Below are 14,957 nucleotides of genomic sequence, written 5' to 3'. Positions count from 1 at the left end.
AGTGTGTGAGTGTGTGTGTGTGTGTGTGTGTGTGTGTGTGTGCTGGAACAAACAGTGTATATGATTGGGCAGTATTGCTAAAAGAGTTTAAAACATTGCAACTACACAATCGTTCAAAAGTTTGAGGCCAGTAAGATTTCTTTCAAAGAAATTCATACTTTTATTTAGCAGGGACACATTAAGTTGATCAAGAGTGACAATAAATACTTATACTACTTTCACATTGTTATAAAATACTTATATTTTATATAAATATTGCTCTTTTGAATCCAGAAAAATAGAAAGCAACTGTTTTAAAAATGTAATAATATTTTACAATATTACTGTATTTTTAATATAGTAAAACAAACCAATGGTGAGCACAAGACTTTCAAAAACATAAAAAAAAAATCTTTCTGGCCTTAAACTTTTGAACGGTAGTGTATGAAGAGTTTATTTAAAGGAGACATATTATGCCCCTTTTTACAATATGTAATATATAATCTCTGGTGTCCCCAGAATGTGTCTGGGAAGTTTCCGCTCAAAATACTCCACAGATCATTTATTATATCATTTTGAAAATGCCTATTTTGAGTGGAAGCAGAAACACCCTGTTTTTCGTGCCTGTCTCTTTAAATGCAAATGAGCTGCTGCTCCCCGCCCCCTTTTCCAGAATAGAGCTGCGCCATTACAGCTAGGACCTGCTAAAAAAATCTGTTTTGGTTTACACCATGTGTGTAAACTTACAGATTAAGGTGCAGTAATATTATTATGAGATCCCTTTGCCACATCACCAAGGAAGCGAAATCAGACGCGCTCGTTTTTTCAGACAATTGCAGAAAAAGGCTTACCTAAACAAAGTTACTGGGTTAATCTTTTTCACGTTTGCTTGGTTGGTAGATGCACCGGGGACCTGATTATAGCACTTAAAACTTGGAAAAGTGAGATTTTCATGATATGTCACCTTTAAAGTGTGCAAGATTTATCTGTACACTCTCAGAAAAACTGAGCAAAACTTGTAGCATGAGGCGGAGTATAGCTTGTCACTGGGGCAGTACCCTAAAAGGGACACCATACCTTCTTAATTTCTTCAGTACATTAGAGCAGTGGTTCCCAACACTCGTCCTGGAGGCACACCAACACTGCATATTTTGCATGTCTCCTTTCTCTGACACACCAATTTCAAGTCTTGAAGTCTCTACTAATGAGCTGAGGACCTGAATCAGGTGTGTTTGATTAAGGAGACATGCAAAACGTGCAGTGTTGGGGTGCCTCCAGGACCAGGGTTGGGAACCACTGCATTAGAGTACATATTACTACCTTAAGGGTACAATTACTAATGTAAGGTACTAATATGCACCCTTAAAGCCCAAAGCATACTTTATTTTTTACGCATCTGCAAGGGTCCGCGTACAGTGTATGTGACGCAAAGTTAGGCCCAAGTATACTTTTTCTTTTTTTGCGCGTACACTAGCGTACACGCACAGCCTTTCAAAGTATAGTCCATTTCAGGTGTATGCGAAAGGCTTCGTCTTTGTCCAGCATCTGCTCTATTTTTCTCCAGAAGTTATGACTGATAAAAATGTCTGTTGTTGTTGCAGTCTCCGCTATTTTGTTGTTGTTGTTCCATCTCTTAGTTTCGCTTTCTACTGAGAAACAGCGGCCCGGACCAGTGTTGCCACTTTGTGGAACAACTGATAAGAGCAGAACCAAGTCAATGCACATGTGCGACCTATGCATACAAAGTATGCGTGGTTACAAAAAAATGGGTGGTGCATGTACATGTGTACTATTCTGCTGATTAAATTTTCGTCACGCGCACTGTACGCGGACCCTCACGTATGCCTAAAAAACGAATTAAGCATTTGTGTGAGAGGGTTATGAGATCGTACAAAGTTATTTTTATTAGTCATAACTTATTGAGAAATATAGAGCAGATGCTGGACAAAGATTCCTAAGCTTTCTAGAGCGCATGCTATCAAATGAAGTATACTATTTAAAGGCTACGCATTCAACTGTACGCATACATGCAGAATACTTTGTGCTTCGGTGTTAAGAAGGTGTGAAGGTGTCCCTTTGAGGCTACTGCCCCGGTGACAAGCTGTTGTACCCCTAAAGGTACAAATTTGTGGACTTTTTTTTTTTTTTCGAAATATGGGTGGTTATTGCTGAATGTCATTTTATATATGTGAGAAAAGCTCAAAAGCCTATAATATTTTCGTAATCAGTTCCTTGGAGACTCTGAACTCATTCTATTTGTGGCTTTTTGTCCATTCCTCTGTTACAAAGCTTTTTTCTTATCTGCAGCATATATGCGAGATTTTCATGATATGTCACCTTTAAAGTGTGCAAGATTTATCTGTACACTCTCAGAAAAACTGAGCAAAACTTGTAGCATGAGGCGGAGTATAGCTTGTCACTGGGGCAGTACCCTAAAAGGGACACCATACCTTCTTAATTTCTTCAGTACATTAGAGCAGTGGTTCCCAACACTCGTCCTGGAGGCACACCAACACTGCATATTTTGCATGTCTCCTTTCTCTGACACACCAATTTCAAGTCTTGAAGTCTCTACTAATGAGCTGAGGACCTGAATCAGGTGTGTTTGATTAAGGAGACATGCAAAACGTGCAGTGTTGGGGTGCCTCCAGGACCAGGGTTGGGAACCACTGCATTAGAGTACATATTACTACCTTAAGGGTACAATTACTAATGTAAGGTACTAATATGCACCCTTAAAGCCCAAAGCATACTTTATTTTTTACGCATCTGCAAGGGTCCGCGTACAGTGTATGTGACGCAAAGTTAGGCCCAAGTATACTTTTTCTTTTTTTGCGCGTACACTAGCGTACACGCACAGCCTTTCAAAGTATAGTCCATTTCAGGTGTATGCGAAAGGCTTCGTCTTTGTCCAGCATCTGCTCTATTTTTCTCCAGAAGTTATGACTGATAAAAATGTCTGTTGTTGTTGCAGTCTCCGCTATTTTGTTGTTGTTGTTCCATCTCTTAGTTTCGCTTTCTACTGAGAAACAGCGGCCCGGACCAGTGTTGCCACTTTGTGGAACAACTGATAAGAGCAGAACCAAGTCAATGCACATGTGCGACCTATGCATACAAAGTATGCGTGGTTACAAAAAAATGGGTGGTGCATGTACATGTGTACTATTCTGCTGATTAAATTTTCGTCACGCGCACTGTACGCGGACCCTCACGTATGCCTAAAAAACGAATTAAGCATTTGTGTGAGAGGGTTATGAGATCGTACAAAGTTATTTTTATTAGTCATAACTTATTGAGAAATATAGAGCAGATGCTGGACAAAGATTCCTAAGCTTTCTAGAGCGCATGCTATCAAATGAAGTATACTATTTAAAGGCTACGCATTCAACTGTACGCATACATGCAGAATACTTTGTGCTTCGGTGTTAAGAAGATGTGAAGGTGTCCCTTTGAGGCTACTGCCCCGGTGACAAGCTGTTTTCCCCCTAAAGGTACAAATTTGTGGACTTTTTTTTTTTTTTCGAAATATGGGTGGTTATTGCTGAATGTCATTTTATATATGTGAGAAAAGCTCAAAAGCACATATTACTACCTTAAGGGTACAATTACTAATGTAAGGTACTAATATGCACCCTTAAAGCCCAAAGCATACTTTATTTTTTACGCATCTGCAAGGGTCCGCGTACAGTGTATGTGACGCAAAGTTAGGCCCAAGTATACTTTTTCTTTTTTTGCGCGTACACTAGCGTACACGCACAGCCTTTCAAAGTATAGTCCATTTCAGGTGTATGCGAAAGGCTTCGTCTTTGTCCAGCATCTGCTCTATTTTTCTCCAGAAGTTATGACTGATAAAAATGTCTGTTGTTGTTGCAGTCTCCGCTATTTTGTTGTTGTTGTTCCATCTCTTAGTTTCGCTTTCTACTGAGAAACAGCGGCCCGGACCAGTGTTGCCACTTTGTGGAACAACTGATAAGAGCAGAACCAAGTCAATGCACATGTGCGACCTATGCATACAAAGTATGCGTGGTTACAAAAAAATGGGTGGTGCATGTACATGTGTACTATTCTGCTGATTAAATTTTCGTCACGCGCACTGTACGCGGACCCTCACGTATGCCTAAAAAACGAATTAAGCATTTGTGTGAGAGGGTTATGAGATCGTACAAAGTTATTTTTATTAGTCATAACTTATTGAGAAATATAGAGCAGATGCTGGACAAAGATTCCTAAGCTTTCTAGAGTGCATGCTATCAAATGAAGTATACTATTTAAAGGCTACGCATTCAACTGTACGCATACATGCAGAATACTTTGTGCTTCGGTGTTAAGAAGATGTGAAGGTGTCCCTTTGAGGCTACTGCCCCGGTGACAAGCTGTTGTACCCCTAAAGGTACAAATTTGTGGACTTTTTTTTTTTTTTCGAAATATGGGTGGTTATTGCTGAATGTCATTTTATATATGTGAGAAAAGCTCAAAAGCCTATAATATTTTCGTAATCAGTTCCTTGGAGACTCTGAACTCATTCTATTTGTGGCTTTTTGTCCATTCCTCTGTTACAAAGCTTTTTTCTTATCTGCAGCATATATGCGAGTGTTGACAAAGTAAATGTTTAGCAGAGATACAGTACAAGGTGTCCAATGCAGTCGCTTTAATCTGGCAGAATCATTGAGGATCATCTCCTGTTCAAGAGTGTGTAACTTCTGTTCCTAAAACCAGTTCATGGGGTTTTTGAATTGACTGGCCAAATCAATTTTCATTCAGCTCTTTAATGGCATTAAGTTTTCTTTCACATTTCTTTCATGTTTACTTGGGTTAGACTGGATCAGATAGAGTTTCCTACTGTTGAAAAATGCTGTCCGTATGACTTTGTTACGTCTGATGTCTGTCGCTTTGGGGTTTGCTGGATATGTATCTGTATGTAACAAACAACAATACTGTGCGAATTTGATGAGTTTCAGTACATCTAACCCTTGTTTGTCTTTCCACACAGGCACTTTGAAGGATCCATCAAGGGTACGTTTCTTTCTCTTATTGCTTGAGTTTATTTTTTACTTCATGTTTTCTGTCCTTCTACAATAAAGCAATTGTAGTATCCTCAGTATTTGGGAATAGAGGGGCTTTTCTTCATGGTTCTTCGTGCGGAGAGGAGAAGTCTCAGCCAGTGTATCATTTGCTGCTTAACTCCCCTGATATTTTAAGCACATTTACGAACATTTCTGATATCAGCCGTTTGGCCTTTGTCACCAGTGGGGTGGTTGAGAATAGTTGGCAGTAAGGAATGAGCTCTTCCATTGATATAAAGTTTACAACTAGTCCGAGTCCCAACTAGGTACAATGAGAAATTTCAGCAATATAGACACTTTATTAAGTACTGACCATAGACTGTATAAAAACATGGACGCAGTGTCCGTGACGTCACCCGTAGTTTTCTGAAGAGCGTTTTTGAAGCTCAAAGTGGGCGGAGCCGGCCGTCACCATCTTGGCAGCGCGTCACTCCCGTATAATCAAAAATGGGCAAAAAGGTGAGAGCTGGTTGCTGAAGCCACGCCCACCTAGCTCAACGGCAGTGTCAGCAGCGGCAATCCACCTGTCACTCAAGTAGCCACGCCCTTAATTATGCAGAACTTTAAGGCTTAATATAATTTAAACGGATGACTTATAAAAAACAATTTTCACCCCCCTCACAGTTGTCATGAAGGGCAAAATTAGCTATATAGACCAAAATCATTTTTTGAACCAGACTGTAAACATGTTTTTTTCTGCTGTAAAGTTGGACATTTTAACATGGGGGTCTATGGGATTTGACTCCCTTTTGCAGCCAGCCTTTAGCGGCCTGTCGATGAATTACAGTTTAAGTCACTTCCGTGTTGGCTTCACCAGAGAGAGCGGGAGGTTGCCGCTTGGTAATGACAAGCTGTTTCTCATGGTTACATAAAGTGTCAAGTATCTGTCAAACCCGTGTTCCTGATCCGCCGCTGAAATACACCAACAGGACTGGTGTTGAGCTTACTATAAGAGAAGATGAGCACTGTGAATAGCAGTTCTCCAGATCTCCAGTAGAGACGCGTGTGCTCTGTTTACCTGAATTCTTGCATACCTCACTAAGCTTACCTGCAACACTTCGGTTGGTCCTCTGTTCTCTTTCGATTCATTGTAAACCTGGTTTTGACAGCTGAGAGACGTGTGTGTCCTTTGTGACGTTTCTGAACATTTTAGTTATTGGTTCTGTTTTAAAACCTATGCACTGCCTGTCTAGACAGCATTTAACGCGCTTTCCTCTGTAAATAAGGACGGAAAAGCCTTAAATATAAGGCGGAATCGCATGTATCCAAGATGGCTGATGAAGTCAGGAACTCCTGACCAGAAATATACTGATATTTAATTCAGAAGGGAACATCAATAAAATAAGTCTTAATTAAAAGGGACTATGTTTGTGTGATCTGTGCATAGACCTTAGTCAGGTTAGACGCCATATTGAATTTAATGCGGATGAAAATGACCCTTACACAAAGAAACGATATTTCCTTCTAAATGAATGAGCAATATATTAAATGATTTAACGGTGTATTGAAAATATACAGAATCATATATTGTGTTAATATATTACAATATATTGAATAATACATAAGGAATTGCCATTTTCCTATATTAAAAAATATGTGACAACATATTTAATTATTACCCCACAAACTAAGACACACCAGAAACCCTTTTAAATTCCAAAATAATAGAGTATTAGACACTAACAGATCTCCACCTACAATAATATTGAGCATAACACTTCATTTTAAGATTTACTCTCCCCTAACAGTCAGAAGCAAAGCATGCTGGGAACTAGAAATCTGCTGTAACTCATTCTGTGAATGTGTGTACTTACGTTCACAGTTATATGGGTACATGTATGTGCAAAATAAAAGGATAACACTTTATGAATATTACATGCAATGCTATTTTTGTCTTCATTTCTAAATATTTTTATATGTTTCAATATATATAGCCATACATGGTCAATGCATATATTGCAGTATATTGAAAAATATAAGGACTAGTTTTTTTTCTACTGAAAGTTTTTTTTTGTTGTTTTTTTTGTTTTTTTTTATGAAATACATTTTGTCAGCTGAGCAACCAGTATGTTGTTAAACAACAGTAAATCCATTGAATGTATTTCTATCCCTCACAGCCTCATTTTCATTCCTGTCAAAAATTTAATATGGTGTTCCCTTACGAAAAAGAAGTTTATTCAAGTGTGCTATTAGTATACTTCTTTTAAACAAAAAAATAGGAAAGTATACTTTCAGTCTAATTTTATGTACTTCTCAGAAATGGGCTTTATGTACTTCTCAGTAATATACTGAAAATGACATTTAAGTATACTTGACTTATACTTAGAAAAAGTTGAAATATGCTATACTTGTGCTCCGAGAAACCGAAACAACAGACGCTTCCACATGTATTCTAACACGATCATCAGACATAAAACAGCATCAAAACTGTGTAACGTCATGGAATAAAATGTCGACCCATGAAGAGGTAATAATGACTGTCAAGCTTTGGAGTGTTGATCGACTTCCAATTAAATCAGACATAAAACAGCATCAAAACTGTGTAACGTCATGGAATAAAATGTCGACCCATGAAGAGGTAATAATGACTGTCAAGCTTTGGAGTGTTGATCGACTTCCAATTAAAAAATTCTAAATCCAATTAATAGTCATTTTTCAGCTTTTTGTTAAAAATCTTGTTAATTTCTTTATTTTTTTATTTATAAAACTTACCCACATTCAAGTGTTTTAAAAAAGAATGCATGAAGCTAGAATAAAAAAATTTGTTTACAAGCAGACACCCTGTTCTTTCTTTTGATGTTTTGTATGTTCAGATATTCATATAACAAATATATATACAAATGAATACCTAAATAAGGATGTAGTAGTATACTTAAAGTATGATGTAAAGTTCACTTAAAGAAAACTTACGAGTATACTAGTAGTTTACTGAGACTATACTTCAAAGTGTACTAAAAATGCTACTACAAGTATTTAATTAGTAAACTATCGGTATACCTACAAGTTCACGTTTAGTATAGTTACAGTACAAACTAAAAACATAGATGTAAATTAGTTTACTAGTTTACTACTGTTATACTAAAAGTATACTTTTATATACTAGAAAGTGGGCCAATTTAGAAATAGTACACTTACAAGTATACTACAAGTACACTGATATTTGTATACTTACTACATAAAGTATACTTAAAAATATACGTGAACTTTACTTAAGTATACTTAATAAAATAAACTTGAAGTATACTACTTTTTGGTAAGGGTTACCCTGACTAAGGTCTACTGTTATGCTAATTAGCATATTATTGATAGCTTAGCAACATGCTAACGTCAAACTCTATAGAGTGCAACATCATTTTCTCCATAGGGAAACAGACTTTTCATGATAACTTGTAAACCTTTAAAGACAGATTGTTAAATCCATCTTTTCACATTTTTTTTACTTTTAAATAATGTTTAACAGCAGAATTCATGTTCGAAAAACTACATTACCCATGATAATCTACAGAAAATTCCTACAGTCAGAAAGTTGGAGCAAGCAAATTGCGCCAAAAAGATCTTTAGCCCTGCCCACTCCCATGAAGCACTGCAAAATATGTAATAGAGTTGGCCAGCATAAATATTTATATGTGCATAGCTTGCAATACACTTAAATATATATAGTTGTATATTTCTCCAACATTTTTAATTCGATTAATGTAATTTGCAACGCTTCATGGGATTATAGTTCTGTCCTTTATTAAAGCCATTAAGTACACAGTCTTGTACCTTCATCTTTTTGTCCAGTTATGATTTACTTTTTTGCTTTAAATCAAAGCGTGTAATGATTTAACTGTACTGATTCATGTCAGTCCTGTTTAGAAGGCAGTTTGTGCAGCATTATTTGAATGCAATAATCAGCATTGTTTTTTCCCCTCACAGCGTGGGATGGACAGTCTCTCCATGAGGTCGTCGGACAGTGATGTAAGCGACGTGTCCGCTTTGTCGAGTGCGTCTCGTCTTAGCAGCACGAGCTACATGTCTGTCCAGTCAGAAAGGGTGCGAGCGAGCCGCAGGATCAGGTAGGCACATAATGAACCCACTGAGCCCTGATAGCTGTGGATGTATCTGCAGTCATGAACACACTTACTGTGCTTCTGGCGAGTTCAGGTTTGGCTCTGCCTGCTTGCGAATTGAGATGAACCTCTGAACTTGCCATGAGTGTGTTTACCAATGACTGAGACCACATCATGTGGTTTTCAACAAACTTATATACAGGTGAATCTCATGAAGAAATGTCCAACTCATATTTAACATCCAAATCGAAAGAGAAACAAATATCAATTATATTTATTAATATTCAATTATATATATAAATGATCATTACTGTAATGCAATTTATATAGTTTGGTTAGTTTGATAAGTTAAGATTTCTTAGTGTTTTGTCTCTTATGTAAAAGCAGTAATATTGTGAAATATTATTGCTATATATACAGTATGTATCACATGTATATATGTATATATATATATATATATACATGTGATCAAAGCTGAGTTTTCAGCATCATTACTCCAGTCTTCAGTGTCACAAGATCCTTCAGAAATCATTTTAATATGCTAATTTGCTGCTCAACAAACATTTCTTATTATTATCAATGTTGGAAATGTTTTTTGCTTCTTAATTTTTTGTGGAAACCACAATATAAATAATATTATATATATAATATAAAAAATATATTAAATATAAAAAAATATATTATTATATAAAAATATAATAAAATATTTTTTCATGACTTTGTTTTAGAATTATTTGATAAATAGAGAGTTCAGAAGAACAGCTTGTGAAGAATGTTACTTGAAACAATAATGTTTGCAGCAGTGACTGTCACTTCTTTATTTATTTTTTCATCTTATATATGATTTTTCATATTTATTTAATGCATTATTTCTGAATAAAATGTACAATTTCTTTAAAAAATTATTTAATTAAACCATATATCATTGTTTTATTATTTCTATCACACGAGAAAGAGGTTTTTCACATAACAATAATGAGAATTTTGAGGCTAAAAGCTTACTTTTCATGGAAATGTGTTATTAAAATATGGATTGGACATGTTTTCACCCATTAACAGAAGGACTGAGACTCTCAAAGTATATGACAGCATCATTCTGTCACAGAATCTCTCTTGTTCATGAAGAGAGTTCATTTTCACTAGTGCTGTCAAACGATTAATCGCATCCAAAATAAAAGTTTGTGCTTACGTAATATGTGTGTGTGTACTGTGTATATTTAATATAAGTATATAAATACACACACACACACACACACATATTAAAAACATTTATATGTACTGTATGTATATATATATATATATAATTTTGATACAATTTATAAATATTTTATATATAAATATAACATACTTTTCTTAAATATACACATGTATATGTGTGTATTTATATATACATAATAAATATACACAGTACACACACACATTATGTAAGCACAAAATTATATTTTGGATCCGATTAATCACGAATAATCGTTTGACGGCACTCATGTTCACATTTTCATACTGTTGTTTTGTTTAAGGTTTCTCTTTTTTTCTTCATCTGCATGTCTGCCAAGCTTATATCTGTCTTTTCTGTGTCTTTTCTGTCTTGCATGCTTCCTTTCATGGTGTCATGGCTTGGTTTACGTGTCCGTGTGTCTGTGTGTGAATGTCAGCCGTGCGGAGGCTCTTCAGAGTCAGGGAGAGGAGGGCTCTGTGTCTGTGGAAGAGCAGGTGGAAGCCACTACAGCTAGTGCACTGGGGGCGGGGCATGATGGGGAGGTGGGCGGGGCTACTGTCAACCCAGAGGAAGAGGAAGAACAGGAGGAACCTGAGAGGTTAGAGGAAGAGCGTCTCATAAACCCAACTAGTGTCCTTCAGCTTGCCCCTAAAACTAGGAAATAGTTTTACATCGTGTATGTTCTTGTGCGCGTGTCAAGTTGTTAGTACACTGAGAAAAAAAAAACCCCATATGTTATTTATTTATTTGGACAAAAAATAGTTTTTGTCAAATTATATTCATGGTTTGGTTGAAACCTTACATTTTGATTTAATATTAATGAAAAATATTTATTTTCCCAAAGATAAAAACATTCATACAAAGTAAAAACATTATTTATTATAAACATTATAGTTAGTCAATATATTTAAGCCAAAAATGTAACTTGATATAGGTCAGTATATTATTTTTTGGCTTTATAAAACTAAATGTAGCCATAAACATAAGGGAAAAGCTTCGCTATATGTACTTAAAAAACACACTGGAAAAAATTAATAAAAAATAAATAAAATTAATCATTTCTGCAGTCAGTAAAGCTGTCCAGCATGTTTAATGAAAATTAAGCAAAAATACGAGACAAAAAGAAATAAATGAAATAAAAAGATAAAATGTAATGTAAGTAAATATTAATTCATATTTACTTATATTACATTTTATGTTTATTTTTGTTTTTATTCTTATTTTATTTTATTTATTTTTTACTTCTATGGGAAGTATTATTTGCTTTTAGACGACAAAATGAAAAGCAGGTTTAAACCAGAAAGCATAATTCTCAATTAGACCAATATAAAAATGCACTTAAAAAAAAATAAACGACACTGTCATTTCCCTTTTTCCAATGTCTTGTAATCCAGTTCTGTGTTTGTTAGTTGTGGATGACACCTCGCTCCACTGCCATATAATTCATCATACTGTCCCAAAAGAGTTTGTGTCTTACATAATATCACAGTCATCTCAGTGACCCTGGGGAGAGTTGCATGAACAGCTGCTGTCTTCACTCCAACTAGAGCTAACGCAAGAAAAAAGCTTCAGTTCTTGAGCATTTCCAGCGATTTACACTTCAATACGTTTTCAGTACCATTTGTGGGTCACTAATTGAATATAGATGAAGTGTTTATGATCATTAAAAACGCTACAGCAGAAAAAAAAATAGAATTTTAATGTCGTTAACTGAATTTTTCACCAATTAGCAGCTGCAGTAGCATCAGTTCTTGCATAACCAGCACTCAGAGACTCTTGCGTGCAGATGTTGAGTACCATAGACTGCTTTTTTATTAGGTTACAGTCATTTCAAAGTAGCGACCATGCTCTTGAAAACATTTTATGCCTCTTTTGGTCTGATGGTCATTCATGTTGGGTTAAAGGGTTAGTTATAAGTGTTTATGATCATTAAAAACGCTACAGCAGAAAAAAAATAGAATTTTAATGTCGTTAACTGAATTTTTCACCAATTAGCAGCTGCAGTAGCATCAGTTCTTGCATAACCAGCACTCAGAGACTCTTGCGTGCAGATGTTGAGTACCATAGACTGCTTTTTTAGTAGGTTACAGTCATTTCAAAGTAGCGACCATGCTCTTGAAAACATTTTATGCCTCTTTTGGTCTGATGGTCATTCATGTTGGGTTAAAGGGTTAGTTCACCCAAAAATGAAAATTAGCCCATAAATTACTGACCCTCAAGTCATCCTAGGTGTATATGACTTTCTTCTTTCAGACGAATCTAGTCAGAGTTATATTAAAAATAGTCTTTGATCTTTCAAGCTGTTTCATGGCACTCAGTGAGTGTTGCATGCATCAGTCCAAAAGCAGTTAAATAAAAAGCGCCTATCCATAAAAAAAGTGTCTCACACGGCTCCGGGGGGTGAACAGAGGCCTTCTGTAGCGACCTAGGATGACTAGGATGACTTGAGGGGGAGTAATTTATGGGCTAATTTTCATTTTTGGGTGAACTAACTTTTTAATGAGGGGAAGTCATTCATACGGACTCAGTCATAAGGTCTCATAGATTCTGACCCACAGGAACCCACAAAAAAACAGTAATATTGTTAAATATTATTACCTCAAATTTCAGCTGAACTGTGAGACATAATGACAACTGTAGCACCATTTTACCATTTCAGTAGTTTAAAGTGAGAGGCAAATGCGCTTCATTCAAGCCCTTTCTGCTCCGTACGCATTGCTTCTCTCTCCTGCTAAAGACATAAAGTGCTACAAGAGCTATGGATGGCATGGTTATTTTAACAGCAGCAGCAAAAACACAGTGAGCCGCAAAACAGACTGATACATTTGCTAAAACACTTTGTTTTCTGCTCTTGATGAAAGCATTTTGATTATAATGTATTCAATTCAAGTTTATTTGTATAGCGCTTTTCATGATGCAAATTATATTTAGTAGTAGCTTATGTGACTATCTCAAGTTGATGTCCATATGGCAGAAATGTACAGTAAAAATCAAGCAGTTAATGTAATGTAATCAAACAGACGGTGAACACTATTAACAGCAATGATTATATGTTGAGATCAAGCTTATAGCAAAATGTGGTAGTTTTGTATGTTGTCTGAGGGTTTGCATCATCTGAGGTCCTCTGAGGGGTTGGCGTCATCTCTTTTTGGTCGTCTCAGGTCTTTGTGAGGACTGGATCCAGACTGAAGCTTGTGCAATTCCGGGATGTTAATCCCGTGGCAGAAACAGAGAAGGAAATAGAGAAAAATTAGCGTAGCTGCTGTTCCAACTAAGCAAAAAAAATTATGTGTTCAACCCAAACTAAAGAATAATAATGTGCATTTGATTAGATATAACTGCAGTACAAGATTATGAGATGCATTATTTGAATGCTTGGCCAAAGAGATGTGTCTTTAATCTAGATTTAAACAGAGAGAGAGTGTCTGAACCCCAAACGTTATCAGGAAGGCTATTCCAGAGTTTGGGAGCCAAATGCGAAAAAGCTCTACCGCCTTTAGTGGACTTTGCTATCCTAGGTACTACCAAAAGTCCAGAGTTTTGCGACCTTAGGGAGCATGATGGATTGTAGCGTGGTAGAAGACTAGTTAGGTACGCAGGAGCTAACCCATTAAGGGCCTTATAGGCAAGTAATAATATTTTGTAACTGATACGGAACTTAACAGGTAGCCAGTGCAGAAACTGTAAAATCGGGGTAATATGATCATATTTTCTTGACTCTAGCAGCTGCATTTTGGACTACCTGTAGCTTGTTTATTGAAGATGCAGGACAACCAGCTAGCAGTGCATTACAATAGTCCAGTCTAGAGGTCATGAATGCATGTGTGCTGTTTATTTGTTTTTCTTAGATACTTATTTTAAGCAAAATATAAAAATGAAAACCTTGAACTTCCATACAATTTCTTTAATGTCACAGCCTTCTGCCATACATAGGTATCTAAATGTTAAAAATAATAGCTTGATAAAACATTGATCTTACCTTTTAAAGGGGTCATATGATGCGATTTCAAGTTGTCCTTTCTCTTTGGAGTGATACAAGCTGATTGTGCATAGATAAGATCCCTGAAGTTGAAGTCTCAAAACCAAAGAGATATTCTTTATCAAAGTTAAGACTCTGCCGCGCCCCCCTAAAACGGCTCGTTCTAACACGCCCCCACATATCTACCTCACTATGTGGCAATATTTGCATAATGCCGCCCAAATGTGCAGCAAAGAAAGAAGGCGTGGTTTCAGTAACCGCAGTTAGTGTTGAAGCAGCATGTCAGGGAGACGCTGTGTGTTTCTAGGAGAAAGCAAAAGCACTTTATTTGGCCTTCTGAAAGTAGATGCATTTAGAAATCTTTAAGATTACTTACAACAGAACAGCAATGCATTTTATGGACAACCGTTTCGTGAACCTAGGAGAGGAGGTAATTCTGACTTTGCTATGACAATCTGGCGCTTCTGAATCAGCTACTGTTTTGTTATTAGTTTTAAGTATTTGCTATTGACTGTTCAAATGCGAAGTTTTGCGCATCGTGTGTGTGTGTGAGAGCGCGAGAGAGAAAGAGAGAGCGAGAGAGAGAGAGAAAGAGAGAGAGAGAGAGAGCGCGAGAGAGAGAGAGAAAGAGAGAGAGAGAGAGAAAGAGAGAGAAAGAGAGAGAGAGA

At 36.4% G+C, this 14,957-nt stretch overlaps 1 protein-coding gene across 1 annotated transcript in view; it reads left to right on the top strand.

Moving 5' to 3' along the window:
* Positions 1-14,957, top strand: part of LOC107569304 (regulating synaptic membrane exocytosis protein 2-like) — a 105,658-nt gene that overhangs the window by 66,320 nt on the left and 24,381 nt on the right. Inside the window, exons 29-32 of the mRNA XM_016255361.1 lie at positions 4,970-4,992; positions 8,961-9,100; positions 10,747-10,974; positions 12,044-12,103. Coding sequence (XP_016110847.1) covers positions 4,970-4,992; positions 8,961-9,100; positions 10,747-10,974; positions 12,044-12,103 — 451 coding nt within the window. The remainder of the gene's footprint in view (positions 1-4,969; positions 4,993-8,960; positions 9,101-10,746; positions 10,975-12,043; positions 12,104-14,957) is intronic.

Source organism: Sinocyclocheilus grahami, unplaced genomic scaffold (genome assembly GCF_001515645.1).
Source record: "Sinocyclocheilus grahami isolate Dianchi unplaced genomic scaffold, SAMN03320097.WGS_v1.1 scaffold1331.1, whole genome shotgun sequence".
Lineage (NCBI taxonomy): Eukaryota > Metazoa > Chordata > Actinopteri > Cypriniformes > Cyprinidae > Sinocyclocheilus > Sinocyclocheilus grahami.
Note: the sequence above shows the minus strand (reverse complement) of the source record. Positions and strands in the feature narration are given on the sequence as shown.